The 17,613-nt window shown below is 37.3% G+C and overlaps 1 protein-coding gene across 5 annotated transcripts in view; it reads left to right on the forward strand.

Annotated features, from left to right (window-relative positions):
- Ccser2 (coiled-coil serine rich protein 2) overlaps positions 1–17,613 on the forward strand; it is a 120,290-nt gene that overhangs the window by 28,689 nt on the left and 73,988 nt on the right. For all 5 annotated transcript variants that reach the window (XM_051206859.1, XM_051206862.1, XM_051206864.1 and 2 more), the window contains exon 3: positions 847–1,046. In XM_051206859.1, coding sequence (XP_051062816.1) covers positions 847–1,046 — 200 coding nt within the window. The remainder of the gene's footprint in view (positions 1–846; positions 1,047–17,613) is intronic.

Here is a 17,613-nt window from a genome sequence, read left to right on the forward strand (position 1 = left end):
CCAAACTCTTCAGACTTTGCTGTTTTAGGGGCTGTCTGTATCAGGCTGATTCCCATAGAGTGTAGGCTGTGCTTTCCAAATGCTCTTTTCTGCTCTGCCTGGGAGTGGCTCGCCATTAAAGATTACCATTCACTGTAATCATCATAGCAGTCCGCTAAGAGTGAAGCTGTAGCAAATGCCTATCATAACAGGCAGTGTGCAGTTGAATGCTTTCTATACTAGGGAACGTTTTTGGTTAGTAGTTCTTATGGTGATACTCTCTGAAGCATTATTTACTTAATGTTACTTAGGAGAGAATGTGTATTAAACCTCTCTTCTTAAACTTGGCTATATTGGTACTTAGTGCAGGATGAAGGTTATTTGTTCAATTATCCTGAAAAATGAATACTGAAGGAGTGCACAAAGGCATGCCTAGTCAAGGGACTAGGTCACACAGTGATGCACTGAACTCCTGTAGTCTGCAGCTCTCCCAAAATGGAAGATGTCTAGAACGCATTTTCTCCTGTTCAGGATACACCTGTGAGGCTAAACAGGTCACAGAGACGGGGAACATTTCCTGAACAGTGGTTCAAATTCAGCATCTTGAGAAATACTAAAGGAATGTGAGGATGTGAGAAATGTTGCAGAGTGAGTTTTATATTTACTACAAAGTGGTTCAGCAGCTTATTTTTAAAACTTTGCCTATTTTTTGTTGTTTATTTAGAATTTAGAAAAATGCTGCCATTACAATTTTTGAACCAAATGCTGTTATAATACATTGGATTATTAAAGCTTATATATTTTAGAAACGAGAAATGACTGTTTTGTAAATTCATGTTTTTTCCTTTCTTTTAAAATCATCTGAAGACAGGAGTGAATGTACAAAGCATAATACCACTGGAAATAACTTGATTTCACCAGATACGGATTACAGAGCTGGGTCTTCGTTTGAACTCTCTCCATCTGATAGCTCTGATGGAACATACATGTGGGATGAAGAGGGCCTGGAACCCATTGGAACTGTCCATCCTGTTGGCAGCTATGAGTCCTCTGAAATGAACAGCATAGTATGTATGGAATTGTGCCCCCTTTTGGAGTTTTCTTTTTACTCTATTATACAAAGATATATGACACTGATAAATATTTTAAACCTTGAAATCAACCGCCTTATTTGAGAAGTAGGAATTTATACCTGTCTGTTGATAGCGTATAAAATGTATACCTAAAACATCAAGAGTATGTGACACTTGACTTTAATACATACACAAATGTACGTATGCACGCACGCGCGCGCGCGCACACACACACACACACACACACTTCATTATACACCCAGGCATTTGGGCCTTCTGTATTGGTCAGATTAACCTGACTTTCAAGGAAGTGAAGGGTATGGCCTGTAGACATTTTTAGTTGCTATACTGAGAAGTGCCACTTGGTAAAGGGAGTCAGGGTGGTGCTTAACACCAGTGTTCCACAGAAAGGGTGGAGACTTGATGCAAAAATAGCTCCATGACCAAGAAATAGATGTTGGCAAACCCTCTGTTAGGCTGTTGATGTACTACCATTCTATTACCAACTCATTGTGGCTTAATACAATGGGAGGTTTTGGCGCTTGTTTTTGCAAAGTCTGGGCAGCTCTCCATTATAGTTGTCTTTAGTGACCTAAGCTGCTTTGTCCCTGAGCTTGATCTTGTCTTCGAAGCCCCTTATTCCTGTGCTAGAAGACAGTATTGACAGTCATGGTCTTGAGATTTTTTTATTTGGCCTGCAAGTAGCACAAGGTGCTTTCACTTACAACCTGGTAATCAGAGCCTGTCTGTGGTCCCATGTAAGTACTCAGGGAATAGGAAATGTAAGCCCTGTTTCTGGAAAGAAAGCTACTGGGCATTAATGCATGCCTCTTTTACAAAACATTACAAGTAACATGGTTAACGATACACGAATAAAATATAGCTGGTGTATTTAAAATGGCTCAGTGTAATTATTTAGGTTATAAAATCCTCATGCAATCAAATTGGTTTATAGATATAATATTCTAACTGGCTTTTCAGGCAGCATAACTTTCTATATTCATATAAGCCTATGACATGGAGAAATCATATTTTACAAGAGGCTTTTATAAGGAAATCTTTGTGTATGTAGTTTACAGAGTTATCTTCATTTGACTCAGGTTAAAGTTACAGTTTATTACATCCTATATTCTTTAGTAAAAGACCTTTTAAGTCTATAATTGAGGTGTGTATCAACATTTTTTCCAGTAGATGGCAGTAGTAAGTCACTTAGGATGCAGTTTTTAAAGGTTCATTGTCATAACAGATGGAAGGCTCTCTCTAGAGTTTAGAATGTACATGGATAACCTTGCTATTAAAATCCATGAGTGTATGTCTTGATTAGTATGCTTGAGAATAACAGATAGGAAGCAGTGAGTCTTCACACTGTACTTTAGAACAAGATGGTGACTCCTCATTTTTCTCTCTGCTTCTTTTTGAGTCTAGGTTTTACTATGTAGACCTGACTATCCCAGTACTCTCTGTGTCAACCAGAGTGACTTCAGATTCACAGAGCTTTGCTTTCCTCTGTCTCCCAAGTGCTGGGATTAAAGGTGTGCATTACCATGCCCAATTTAGATATTTTTCTTTTCTGGTCCAAGGGGAAGATGGTTTGAGGAAGGATAGAGGGATCAACAACAGCGTGTTGAGGTCTTTTTTGATAGTGGATTTACTGTTTTAGATGAATGTTCATATCTTTTTCTTAGACAGTTCAGCTTTCATGATACATCACTTAACTGTGGTCTTGATTGAGCTGCCTCTTTTGGCTGATGCATTTTGTCTTCCCTCTTTGTGCCCATATATCAGTATAGTTTGTCAGTTTTATTTGTATATTTCCCTCCCTGTTTGATCCTTAGAAGATAATTTATTTAAAATTAATTTTGTCTTTTCCTTTTAACCAAGGAGTTTGCACTTGCATTTTTTTATATACTTCACTCTGACATCTTACTATTTTTACTTGAATTGTTTCCTTTTTCTGTTTTCTTTTCCTTTGCTAAAATAATTCTAATACTTGTAACTTAACTTCAAATGAACTTTAGCATGCTCTCTCTTTCCTTGAGCTTTACAACAATGTTAATTCCAGCTTAGGTTAATATACGGGAAATTTCTCTAGCTTGTATACTGGTTGTCACTACTGATGCAGTTTAGAGGAAGCCACCCACCTGTCCTGTTAGGAATTTAGCCCAGGGCCTTGTGCATACTGTGTATGCACTCCAGCACTGGGCTGCATCCCCAGTCAGCTCCTGTTTCCTTCAGCTGATGCTTTTAGAGCAAGCCTTTGTTTTTGAGGGAAAAGAATGGTAAAGACACTTGGCTCAAGTTCTCTTGTTGTCAAGGATAAGCAACTTTCAGAATGGCACTTTGTAAACAGTCATTCTAGAATCTTGGCTGTTAGTTTACATATTTAGTAATATTTGTGTATAATTCACATTCAGTAAAGCACAGGAATTTACAGCCCAAGGAATTTTGGTGGAATTGTCCAGATTGTTATGGGGAGTATTTTCATCACCTCAGGAAACTTCTGTTCCTTTCATTGATCCTCTTAATCCAGAGAAACTTACTTCTTAACATGAGAAAGAGAGGAAAGGATGCTGCTGGAATGTTTCTTCTGTCGCTGTAGATTAATTATCCTATTCCTAAACTGTGTATAAATGGAGTTGGGCACATATTATTTTGTGTTTGGCTTTCTTTAATGAGTTGTAGGTTTTTATTTTTTGTTTTATTGTCTGTCCACGTGTGTTGTTCCCTCTTCTCTATGATCAAGTAAGCATTCTACCACTGAGCTGTATATATCACAGCCCTTGTCCATTATTCTTGTTGAATCCTATTCCTTAGTGTGAATGTAGTACAGCTTGTTGCATCCCCTTGTTGAGTGGCTTCTTAGGTTGTTTGAAATTTTGGGCTATTTTGTGAATCACATTGTTGAGAATATTTTGTTGTATTTTTTTAGTGGAAATTCATTTCAGCTGGCAAAATAGGAGAGGGATTCCTTTAATTGTAGGTATGCTTATTTTTTATAAGGGTTGCCAGTTTCCCAAACTATGTCCCATTGGCAGTAAATATCCCTTCCAAAGTTTCTGCATTCTTGTCTACACCGTCATCTGTTCTGGTGGGGAGATCATGGTATTGCTTTGAGACTATACTTGCTGCCATTTAGGATAGACTCTTTTGTGATATGCCTTTTATTAGTTTTATTTACATTAAAAATTATTTATATGGATCATTCATATATTTTTGCTGGTTAGTTTTATGTCAACCTGAGTTGTTTGGGAAGAGGGACTTCCAGTTGAGAAAATTGGTCTGTAGGCATGTCTGCAGGGCCTTTCCTGATTAATGATTGATGTGAGTGGGACTGGGGTAGGAGGGCAGTAGTGTCTCTGGCTGGTGGTCCTGAGTTGTGTGAGAAAACAGGTGAAGCAAGCCCACAAGGAGAAAGCCAGTAATTAGCATCACTCCATGGTTCCTGCCTCCAGGTACCTGCCTCAATTTTTTGCTCTGACCTCAGTGATGGAGTACAACCTGAGAATAGTAAAAAGAAACAAATTACTTCCTCCCCAAGTGACTTTTGGTTATGATATTTTATCATGCAATAGAAACCCTAAGACACATATTAAATATAAATCTTAGGTACCTAATATATCTTTGTGTATATTTTCCATTCTGGGTTACCTTCTAAATTTCTAGATAATATTTTTTGATGATAAATTAACAGTTTTAATGTTATTCAATTTACTTTTTTTCTTTTGTTATTACTTTTCTCCACTTGGAAATCTTTGTTTACCCTAAAAGTCAAAAAGATGTTTCAACCAGACCAAATATTCATTACAGTAAACACTTAAGTAAAGATGTATGGACTAAAGGATATAGTGTGTGACTTACTGGGCCACACTACCTTCTGTGCTGGTTTTTTTTTTTTTTTTTTTTTAATTTGTTTTGTTTTTTGGGGTTTTACTTTAAATCTTATTTTGGTGGGGAGATTGCGAGAGGACAGAATCGAGGGGATGGAGAGATGAAAGGGATGGAGATGCATCTTGTGAAATCCATAAAAAGTAAAAAGTTAAAGTTATTTCAGTATTTTCTTCTAAAAACTTTATTTATATTTAAACTTTTACATTTAGATCTACAGTTCACCTGGAAATTTACTTTGCATAATGTGTAGGATAAAAGTCAAGAATAATTTTTATGGTATGGTGTAAAATAGAGGTTCAGTATCTGTTAATATTTTTTGGAGGGGTATGAATTGGAAATCCATTTTCTCCCATTATTCTACTAACAGAACATTTTTTTGTCAAAACTCAGTGACTACATATATAAATATTTTTAGTTGTTTGGAGTTCTATTATAGTTCATAACAGTGGTTCTCAACCTTCCTAATGCTGTAGCTCTTTAATATAGTTCCTCATGTTGTGGTGACTTCCAAATTATAAGATTATTTTTGAGAAAAAATTATTTTTATTTCTATACCATTAACTGTAATTTTGCTACTGTCATGAATCATAATGTCAATATTTTTGCAGATACAGGTTTGCCAGCGGACTTACAACCCATAGTTTGAGTATGCTAATTTAGAGTAAGTTTCTGTGAAGGAGTAGGAGTTTGCAAAGGATTGCATTTAATTTATAGGTAAATTTTGGAGAGAATCTAAGTGTTTACATTAGCCTTCCCATTTGTGTCTGTGTAGTATAGTCCTCCATTTACTTGGTGTTTAAAATTTTTTCTTCTCTCTCTCTTCTCGACCCCCTCCCCGTCAATTTCTGTGAATTGTTACAGATAGGTTAGCAATGATTTTTTTTTTAAGTTGACATAATCTAGAGTCACCTAGAACTAAAATCTCAATAATAAATTGTCTAGATAAGAGGGCCTGTAAGTGATTTTCTTATTGAGCTGAGTGAGCTAGGAGGATCCAGCCTGCATGTAGGTAGCACTTTTTCTAGGAAGAGCTCTAGAGTGTATGCATTAATTTATTACTGTGCTCTTGACTGTGATTGCAGTGTGACCTGTTCTTTCCAGTGGCTGTTACGTCCACCATATTTCATAATTTTATAATAGCTCTTTGAAGTGGTTGTGGATGTTTACCACTTTTTTTAGATTGGGGTGAATTCAAGAGGAATTGAGTAAATTGAAGCTGTTTATTCAGGACTAAGTTCTATATTCTTGGTCTTGTGTACTTAATTTTCAGCCTTTTGTATGACCAGGATACTCTCTAGAGTATATTCTCTAGGATTTTAGAAAATTACATCTTTATTTATTTATTTTGTGTGTATGTGTAGATTTTTCTGAACCCATACCTGAGAGTTAATGTCTTTATCTGCTGAGTCATTTTGCCAGCCTTTAAACTTTTAATTGAAATTAACTGCTTTGAAGACTAAATATAGTAAATATAATTACACTCACATCTGCAGTGCTTGGGAACTATAAACACAGTGATTCATACTTGGAATTCTCTTTGCTGTGGTGCTGTGGTCATTGCAGAGGAGTACTACAGCAGCGTGATGACAGATGTCCCAATACTAAGATATTTGGGAAGCGATGAGTTTAAGCCATATGTATAGATAGCTTTTGTTTTGGGAATGCTTTTTTTTTCATATTTTTGGTTGTGAGCCTAGCCTTTAAGGGCTGAGCTGTCCCTCTAGTCCTAGAATGCTTAAAAAAAAAAAAAAAAAAAAAAAAAAACTGAGCATGGGAGTACATACTGTCCCTGCTACTCATCTGTCATGTGACATCATGGGTGGGGCAGAGCATGTGCCTGAGGTAGATGGGAAAGCTGACCCTGCCCACCACCATCTACAACACTTAGGAGAGTAGGCACTGTACCTCTCTTGGGCAGCACAATAGAGCCAACCCTGTTGACAGAGGTGTGGGTGATTCAGTCCTGATATTGTGAACCTGAAAGGGCAGTTACTCCCCTGTCATGTGATGGCATGGATGGGAGAGAGATACCCCCCTCCCTGCCCCCGCCGCCTGAGGCAGGTGGGAGAGCTGGCCCTGAGGTCATAAGAGCTGGAAAGCTGGCTCTGCCCCTCATCTGATGCAGCACTTGGGAGAGTGGTCTTTATGCTACACAGTAGAGCTGTCCCTGAATGTGTAGGTGAGGGAGAGCTAACACTGAACACATGAAAGCAGGAAAACTGGCCCTGCTCGCCCTGGTGGTGAGGACAAGGGGAAGCTAGTGGGCTGATCAACCCTGAACCAACTACCCAGGTCCAGAACCAGGGATATGGGTTGGCTCACCCACAATGCAGGGCCACAACAGGATAACTAAGAGGAGTTCCAGTGAGGACCTAGCATCTACAGTGTAATGGAAGACAGAGACCTTGAACCAGACTCTTTGCAATGAACACTTGCAAATAAAGACATATGGACAAAAGAGTTTACTGTGTGATTCACTGTATCACACTATAGCTTACATTACATTTTTTTTTTTCATTTTTTCCTCCTTCTTTTCTCCCATAAATTTTACATGGGGAGGGGTACTGCAAGGGCAGAGGGTAGACTGAAGGATAAGAAATGAATGGGATTGAGATGCATGATGTAAAAGACACAAAGAATAATTAAAAAAAGTTAAAAATATTGGAGGGATTGTCTTGCTCTGTAGCATGTTCTGTAGCATGTAGGCTAGCATGTTCTGTGAGATCCTTATTCACATTCTAGGATTGAGGACTTGAGCTGCCAGCCTGCCTAGAGTGATTAAAACAGGATGGGCAAGGAGGTGTTCTAAGTAATTTATTCTGGAACACGTTGGGTTTTGTGTTTTTTCAGCCTTGTCTTGTTTTCAAATAGTAGGCCAGTGTAATTCCTTATTTAAACTAGCTACTTCCCTTTAGAAGCAAATTACTTGACACTAACAAATAGTCAGGCCTCCATTTGATAATGCTGACATATTTTTATTTCAAATGAGTCTTTTTTTCATTGAGGCAAGTGGCTGCATTTGGGTTGTCCAGCTGACTGCAGATAGACATCTGCTGATAGACATCACTGAGAATTACATGTACACGGGGTCTTATGAAACTTAGTAGTTTATGGGGCTTTATGAATTACATTGATTGTAATAAATTTTGGAATTTTTGTTATCCAGAAATAGAAAAAGAAATGAAAATATCAAATCTGATATGTATTGTCTTTGAGTTTTAGAGGAAACTTAGAGATTATAAAATTTATCTTTAATTAATTATATATGATCTTAGTCTCATTTAACTTACCCTTTTATGTTTTACATTGAGGAGACTAGAGATACTTTGATCATTTCTAAAGTATATTTACATATATCACCTCAAAGACAGTGGTAGCTTGTTTTCTTTCTACTGGTTTTTACCCCATTTAAGAGTCTTTTACTACTCAACGGAACTTTGGTGAGGTCTTTTATTATTATTATTATTATTATTATTATTATTATTATTATTAACCTTTTCTTTCTTGTTCAGGGATGCTTGGATCACTCTAGCTTGCCTTGCCAATATCCTTGTGTAAGGATCATTTGAAATTAGTTGTATTTCTCCAGATACTTACATTTTGCCTCTTCCTACATGCTGGAACCTAGCAAGCCTTCCTTTCCTGTGGTCCCTCTGCCTCTCAAAGTTTATTCACCTTCCAAGGTTGCATTCTGATCTTTCTCTTCTCTTTGTCCCTGCAAAGGGTTGTGGTTTAATGATGAGGTGCAACCCAACACTTTTAAACCACAACTTGTTTTTCTGCCAGATTGTGAAGACTCCTCGTCTGTTTTACACCATCATTACTGATTAGTGGTCCCTTTCAGTTTGTTTGGAACTGTAGCAACCCTTCCTCCTATTTTCAGCACTATCCCTGTGTGTTACCATACTACTTTATGTTGATTTTTCCACTTACATTGAAGACGTAAGGATCTTGTAAGGATCTGACTATGTTTCTTTTATTTTTATAACAAAGGAGAACTTTGAAGTGACATTAACAATCTAGATTATATAGGAAGCTAGAGACATGGTAGTGATCTGAATTATGAGTTTTATTTTATTGTTTGTTAAATTCTCATTTTTTGGTGATTATTGCCCTTCACCCCAGATTTAAAAAAAAAAAAAAAACAAAGTCTATATGAGTATTGAATGTCAGACTGTGATTTGTGTTTCATGAGACTATTTTCTGGCTAAACTATGGTTCTTATGAGTTTTTTACTTTTTTGTGGTTTATTACATTTATTTATTTGTTTATTTGTATGTGCATGAGAGCAGGAATTATGCATATGGAGGTCAGAGGATAACTTGCAGGAGTCAATTCTCTCCTAAAATTCAGGTACTTAGGCTAGGTGGTAAACTACTTTATCTACTGAGACATCTTGCCATCCCTGTTTTTGTCTTTTTCTTTCATGGTGAATTTATAGCTTTCCTTGATTTTCTGTTGAAGCTAATATGGAATATTATTTCCCCCATTCTTTTATACTTATGTTACAATGTTAACATAACATCAATAACACAGTGTTTATGGTCTCTACAAAACGATACAGAACATGGTGTGGTTTATTAAAGAGCTTGGTTGATGGTAGTGCTTATAATCTCTCCATCTAGAGGCAGGAAGGTTATGAGTGAGTGAGAAGGCTGGGGTAGCCCAAGAATTGATATGACTGAGAGATAGAGAAGAGCCTGTCAGTGCAGAACACTTGCCAGGGAGAGGACAGACTTTTGTTCTGTGAACTGAGAAAGAGCTATGGGAGGACTTTAGTGGGAAGGAGCATAATTTGATTCACATTTAGAAAATGTTCTTTGTGAAAGATGAGTTGGAAGGCATGGAGATTAGTGAAAGCCATTGTTGAAGAGAGGGTGGTAGTGGCTGGCACTAAGGTGGTGAGTAGAGACAGAGGAAAAGACATTTTGGAAAATATTTAGAGAGGTATAGTTGGCTGAATTCCATACTTGATTGATTGTACAGATGGAAGCATTACCTCCTCAATTTTAGAAGTTACAAGTAATATTTCTATTCTCTCTGCCATCATCTGGAGTTGCTGGTTTGACTTGTTACTTTCTTGTCGGCTTCCAGCTCCTTGTAATATGTGGAATCTATCCCATGACTTTGATTTTCCATAGCCTTTTCTCACTTCAGTCAGTCTGGCCACTTTACCTTCTAGTTCCTGCTGCTTGTTTTGAGTGTGGTTGATTGTTTTTTCTCATTGCTCACTTAGGTTTTAGGTCCTAAGGTCTCAGTAAATCCTTATTGACATGAATGCCATGAAAGGCCCCATAAGTATTGCCATTCAGTTAAAAAATAGAAACCCCTGAACTGCAGCTACTGTTTAGTATTTTCCATGCATATTGTGACATAACTTCTTTAGAAAGTGAGTTTCTAAGGCATCACGTGTCATAATAGCAAGCTGCCAGTAACTAAAAATGTGGTGCCAGTGTAGATGGGAAGGTGAGGGACGGCTTACAGAAAGTTGAGAGTCTTAAAATAGGTAAATGGGAATCTCAAACTCATCTTCTTCCCTCAAGCTGTTCCCTGATACTGAATCACAGAACGAGAGAATAGAAGGATCTACCCAGTGCAGTTGCTACAGATATGTATCCCTTATAGTGAGAGGGAGAAATCTGCTCTCTCAGCAGATGTTTTCCCATATAAATTACCAGTAAAACTTCTTTCTTGTCCCAGGAATATATAACTCACCTTTGAATATACTTAAATTTATTAGGATAATTGTTTTGTTTTGACCCTTTAAACATAATTATCTCATTTGTTAATAATGAATGCTATAATACATTAGGTACTTTGCAATCTGAAGTTTAGTTCAGTAGTTTATTTTTTTTTTCTCTTGAGTTTTTACTGTGTTGCAGGAATACTGTTAATTTCAATGAGTTCAGATTCTGGTACCATATAAACAGATGATGACAGCATGGATTTAAAAGTGGTAGGCTATTATTAGTGTGCATGATGGCTACAGATAACAGAAGGGAGGTGTGACTGTTGGAGAGGGAGAAGAGAGGGGAAGAGGATGCATTTTTTTAAATAGAGAAAATGACATTAGAATGAAGTTTTGGCCAATGAAACCATGAAGGTGAACATGTTAGCATAGGGAAAGCATGTATAGTAGTATGTGGGTGTCATTAAGTCATGATGAGGAATAGCAGCATAGCTAAGTATAAGTGTGACACGGTGGAAGACAGTTAGGGATGAAGTTAGGGGGATGAGGTAGGAAGGCAGGGGAAAATCTGTTATTCCAAGCTGAACCTGCAGATATTTGCAAATAATATTTTTAAAGGTAGTGAGATTGACACAGTAGTAAATACTCTATAAATAGTTCTGTTTCAAATGCTCATATATACTTGTATCTGTAATATTAAACACAGTATTTTTTGGAATGTTTATTTGTCTTTCATAAGTGTAGAGTTGGTGTACTATTTAAACTTCTAGGCCAAAGGCTTTGTATGAAACAGAAACATTTAAAAGTTATTTGTTAGCTGGACAGTGGTGGTGCATGCCTTTAATCCCAGCACTCCAGAGGCAAAGCCAGGCAGATCTTTCTAAGTTTGAGGCCAGCCTGGTCTACAGAGATAGTTTCAGGATACCAAAGACTACACATAGAAATCCTATGTTGAACACCCCCCCCAAATAATTTGTTACCAAAAAGTAGCATTCTTAACTATGTCCTCATTAGGTAGCTGTGGTTCCTAATGTGGGTGCATCGTTAATAAGATCAAGGAGGCTTGACTTCTCAAAACTGGATTAGACAGGTATTAAAGACTTGTTCAAAAGGACACTAAAGCTGAAAAGTAAATGTTTTTCACGAATTGGATGATTTTTAAGAGTTGCTAAAGTTGCTGTCTATTCCAAATGAGCAGTTTATATTTTAATACACCCCAAGCTATTTTCTTTGATTGTCCTAAAGTAAATGCCAGGACCTACTGCCTCCAAGTTCTTCCATTTCTAGGGGTATTTAGGTGACATACCCCAGTCTTTTATCACTCTTTTGGTTGAGGACTCAGGTTGCCTATAGTCTCAGAACCTGTGAACTGAGTACCTTGCTCTGGGTTGCATGTAGGCTGAGACTGAAAGGTGGTTTGTGGGGCCTCCATCTTTTAATATATGATGTAGTGGAAAGTAGCCTAAGAACATTAGGCCACAAAGCAGAACCCCAAATTTGATCTTACCTTTAGAGTCAGTGTCTCATAACTTACAACCAACCTATAGTGTACTTCCCTCATGAGAAGTTACATCAGATTATTTGGGGACATCTCCAAGCTCTGAGGTTGCCACAGAAATGATAAGTGTTCTCCTTTTCATGCCTATCAGGAAGTGTGTGATTTCTTATTTGATGCTTCTATTGATAATACTTTGTTCAGATAAATGAATGAAATGCCCACCAAGTTTTTCAATGCAAATTCTGTTTATTTTGTGCAGATACTTTGAGAGTGTGTAAATATTTATATCTATCTTTTCCAGTGTTAGGATCTCTTGATGCTGTTTTAATTGGAATTTTGTTGTAAGGAAGAGCTAACCCATTTCCTGTCTGATTAAGGTGATTCATGTCATTATGGACTGATAGGCACTTACTCTGTATTTCAGCAGTGTTGTTATTCAATTGTTTTTGCTAACTAATAGGACTACCTTTATGCCAAATCCTCATTACTTTTGAACATTCCTTGTTTTGGCACCAGAAGGTCCTAGTAGAATCTTCACGTCTAGAAATAGATTTAGGAACCATAACTAAGGACTATGTGTGTGCTTTTTTTCATGTCATTGATTTTCAAGCATTGTGGTAAAATGTAGTTAGGAATTATGTGTAATTTCTGTTATTCAGTATTCATAGTGGTACCTTCAACTCCACTTATTATCACAGAGTTCATTCTAGTCTTTCCTTTTCCTTCTTTTTAACTCTTCTCTCAGCTGAGAAACCTAACCATGACTTGTGTGTGCATATTAGGGTCATATGTGTGCTATAAATGTATCTACATGTGCATACATGAGTCATACCTTTCTTTTCAGCTTTATTCTTAACAGTTTATAGCTTAAGTATTATTTTTCAGGTTTCCTTTTTTTATAGTTCTTAACCTCTTTTGGCAGTTAACAATTTGTCATAATTATGGTTCATTTGCTATTGTGTATATTGAGGCTTTCTTTATGTCTTGATTTACTTAAAGTATTTATTTCGTGTCATTTCATGGATATATTCCTATTTTTTCATACAAGGCATACTACATTATTTTGTTGATTATCAACAAAATAATAACATTGTTATTAGAGTAAATATATTGTTACTCTAATAACAATGAATATCAGGATTATTTCTAATATTTTGCAATTACAAATTGCTATAGCAATCATCCTAGTGCACATTTCTTTTTACAATTTAGATAGATGCTTTTGTCATCTTCTGTCTTTTCCAACACTTGTTCAGTTATTCTTAAACTTATGCATATCAAAGTGCTAGTTATTAATACCACTATGGCAACCACTAACTATATCACACCTGTGCTACTAATGCATTCATGGTTCAGCTTATTAAGCATGTCTTAACTAAATCTATCACCCACTGTTACAATTTCATAAGCCTGTAGAACTTAAAGTAAATTTTTTAAATGCTTAAAGTGCAGTGAAGTACAACTTCGCTAGGGCTTATTGTTGAGGCCACAACCTACTACATGATCGACAACTACTATAAGTTTCCATGTGCTGTATGGCTTCAGTGATTTACGTGACTGGGACAATGAAGAAAGGACACACACAGAAAAGCTGGATCAGGTATACTGTGTTCACCTTGGTGGAGATACTCCAAGGGCGGCGGCAACAGCAGCAACCTGCAAACTTAGTGCCTTTTTTTCATCTGAATTGATGAGGTGGGTTTACTGTATATAGCTGGGTAATGAGGTGGATTTGTAATAAGTGGCTGAACAAGAAGTTGCATTTAACTTATTGTAGTAGGTCTTTTTAGGGGAATAGTCTCAGGCTGAAGTCAATCCTAGAAAAGGAAGTGATGGTTGATAGTTTCTGCCTAAACTGAATATCCACACATGAACCATAGAAGATTGGCAGTTTCATGGGTCTATGACAGTGGGATCCTTGGCATGGCACACATTCACTCAGGGCTTTCTCTGCTCCTGACACATTTCCTTAGGCCTTCTTCCTTTCCCTACAAGAAGTCCCACTATTAACTTCCCAGTGATCATCTCCTCCTTTTAACCTTAAAGGCACCACTGTGCTTTCAGCCTGCTGGGAGCCACTACAGAAAGATGGGAAATAATATTTAGACTATGAAAGGCAATGGCAATAATATTGGCGGTAAAACAGGAGAAATAGAAAAAAAAATCTGGCTATAGAATTCGAAGGATAGAAAAACAATAGATTGGTTTTCTCATGCTGTAACAAATTCCTACAGCACAGCTCTAATTGTCTTGTTGGAAAACAGTAAGAAGCATATCTCAGTGACTAAATCAAGATGTCAGCATGGCAGTACTCCTTCTAGGAGTTTCTAAAGGGGTCTGGTTTCCTTATCTCTTCCAGCTTTTAACAGTTGCCTTTGGCTCATGGCCTCCTATCTCTGTTTCAGGTAGCTGGGCAGTCTTTTTTCCAGAAAGACTTTAGTAGTGGGTTACTATGTGGGAACAAGGAACAAGAAAGGTTATTGGCTTAGAAGTCACCAAGGGCCGAATGTTTGAGAATTGTGTATGTTGAGAATTGTGCATTTTTAGTTATTAAATATGCTTTTGGTGTCTACCAAGTAACAATTACAAGCAAGATCATAACAGTTTTGGATCTTTCTTGAGTAACTGTTAAATAAATAAGGACTTTGCTCCATTATTCTTTTCAAATTGGGGACATTTCTGTTTAATTATTTTTCTTTCTCCATTTTTCTTCCCTTTTCTAGATGTTTTGTTATTTGACCATTATATCTCCTTTGATTCAATTTTCTTTCTATTTTTATTTTTTTTTAAGCCTTATTACTTTTCTTTTGGCCAGTTTCATTGAAGATTTTCATAATGCTTATTGTCTGTTAAAGTTTTAAATAAGGCAGTTCTTTATTTCTGTATGGAAACTTCAGGATGTATTTAAACCTAAGGAGTTTTTGTACTATACCAGTCCCCCAGCTTTGATAGCAATCAAATGTGATTTAATCTAGGTTCAGCTGCTACTGTCTCCCAACCTGGGATTGATTAGAGTGCTTTATTTTTTCATGTGTGTGTTGGTGACATGCATGTACAGGTTTAGACTTGTAGACACCTGAAACAGAATACATCGGTACTCATTGAGGAAGGGTCCCTCAGTCAAACCCAAAGGTCACTGATATAGCTATTATTCTTATACACCTTGGTGTGGGGGGGTTCCCTGTTTTTACCTTTGGAGGCTGGAATCATGGTCTAACCAGTTGGCATAACACTTACATAGGTTCTGGGGACCCCCAAGTACTGTCCTCATCCTTACACAGCAAGTGCTTTAACTTCTGAAGCATCTCCTCCACCACATCTTTATCATTTTAGATGTAATATAAAATATGCATTGTGAGCCAAGGTGGTCAATGTCTATAATCTCAGACTTTAGGAAATAGAGGTAGGAAGATCAGGAGTTCAAAGTCATCTTCAGCTACATATAGAGTTTGAGGCCTACCTTGCTTACAGGTGACTCTGTAAAAGAGAAAAGAAATGAAAGAGACTAAGTGTATGCTTGCACATTTATTGTAAGTATGTTGAATATATTCCCAATATTTTGTCTTGAGGTATAACTACGATCCAGCAGATGAGATGGCTCATCTGGTAAACGTACTTACTTAAAAAGCTTGATGATCTGAGTGCTGGGGCCCATAGGTGAAGGAGAGAGTCTACTTGCCAAAGTTCTCCTCTGATCTCTATTGTTCTGTCATGTACACAGCTGCACATTCATTCTCATTCATTCACACTCACTCCTGCATGGCCTCCCCTTATACACATACACCCAATACATTTTAAAAAGATCATTACAATCCCTCCTTTCCATCTTCCTTTCCTTCTTTGCTTCCTTACCTCCCTTCTCTCCTACCCCTCTCTCCTCCTTCCTCTGTCCCTCCATTCCTTCTGTCTTTCTGGGCACAGCCTACTTTCCTTTGTGGAGTTCTGTGTGCAGGCCAAGTTGTCCTTGGACTTGCTCTAATCCTCTTATGTCTGCCTCCTGAGTGCTGGATGACAGACATGAATCTCCACAGCAGTATTTCTTGTTATTGAAAATCCAGTCATTTTTATGAGAACCTTTTTTGGATACAGGTTTAGTTTAGAAAAATTATTGTAAAGATAGTAGCAGGGAGTTTTTGTCTGTTTTATAGCTGGTTTCCTTTATTCTTAATATTACACATTTGTTATATTAATTAACCATTGTTGGTACTTTATTACATAATGCGGTTATTTAGAGCCTAGGAGTTTTGGGGACACACAATTAATAGTCATGTTCTCTGTGGTCTGACCATGTCTCTGACTTTCCATGTTGAAGGCCTTGGCAGTTTTAAGGAGCATTGCTCAAGAATTTTGTTCAATGTGCACAATTAGGATATATCTGATGCTTTTCTTTCCTTCTTAAGTAACTCTTTGAGAATTCCATACAGTGTGTTTTGATCATACTTACTCTCTGAGGGGGGTCCCTGCAGGTGTCATACAGGGAAGTGAACCCCTCAAAGAGCTAAAATGAAAACCCCATGCAGATTGACTTTGTCAGTCTTGATCAGACTTCAGGAAGTCTAATGCCTGGCAGTTTATTGTCAGCATATTTAAAACAGTACCATTTGGGAAAAGCCTTCTGGGGACCAATTAGTCCAATCACTCCAATTCCAGGTGCACGGTAAAGCAAGGTGTGACTATATAGAGACTCTTTTATGTAGTACATATGGCCATGAGGATGGGTTCTAGCTGAAAGGCCTAGAATCTAGTGTGGTCTCTGATCAATAGCATAGAGATCAGCAGGGAGTCAAGTACAGGTGACATCTTCCCTAAGGATGGATAATGGTCTAGGGAGGAATATGGGAAAGGTCTAAGAATAGTCATTCTGGGGAATTAGGACGAGGTCTGCCCTCACAAAAAGCACAACCTCTACCACTCTCAGCTTTCTGGATGGAATGCAGGTGTTTCTCTCCTTATTGAGGAGACACTCTTGTGACTAACATTCCTGGTTCTCTCAGTGCTTCTCTGTGAGTACAAGGGCCTCTGTGCTCCCTGTGCTTTTTTGTTTGTTTGTTTTTTGTTCTTTTTTTTTTTTTTTTAAGGAAAAAAATAGTGGTTGTAATAGAAGCCAAGGTTGAATGCATTGCCTCTGTAACTAGTCTAATTGATAGGCAAGTATGAGAGACATACAAGAATAGGTAACATTGGATTGAGGAAAGGCAAAAACTATCCTTAATTCATCCATGTCTTAATTTCTGCTATTATTTTTGCTGTGAGCAAAATGAGTGTAATATGGCCATTCCACACAAACCTTTATGAACAGTCCTTAGCATGGCAAAACAATATCGTATGTCTCCTATCACAGGTGTGTCTTTTCTACCCTAACAAAGGCGTTTGGATTCTGCATTGACAAGAATTAACGTACAATATAGTCATAAAATATAATAGCATCAATTTTGGGTTAGTCCATATTTCCTCAAAGTCTCAGCTTGAGGAGTTAAAGTCTTGAT

Source organism: Phodopus roborovskii, unplaced genomic scaffold, assembly GCF_943737965.1.
Source record: "Phodopus roborovskii unplaced genomic scaffold, PHOROB, whole genome shotgun sequence".
Lineage (NCBI taxonomy): Eukaryota > Metazoa > Chordata > Mammalia > Rodentia > Cricetidae > Phodopus > Phodopus roborovskii.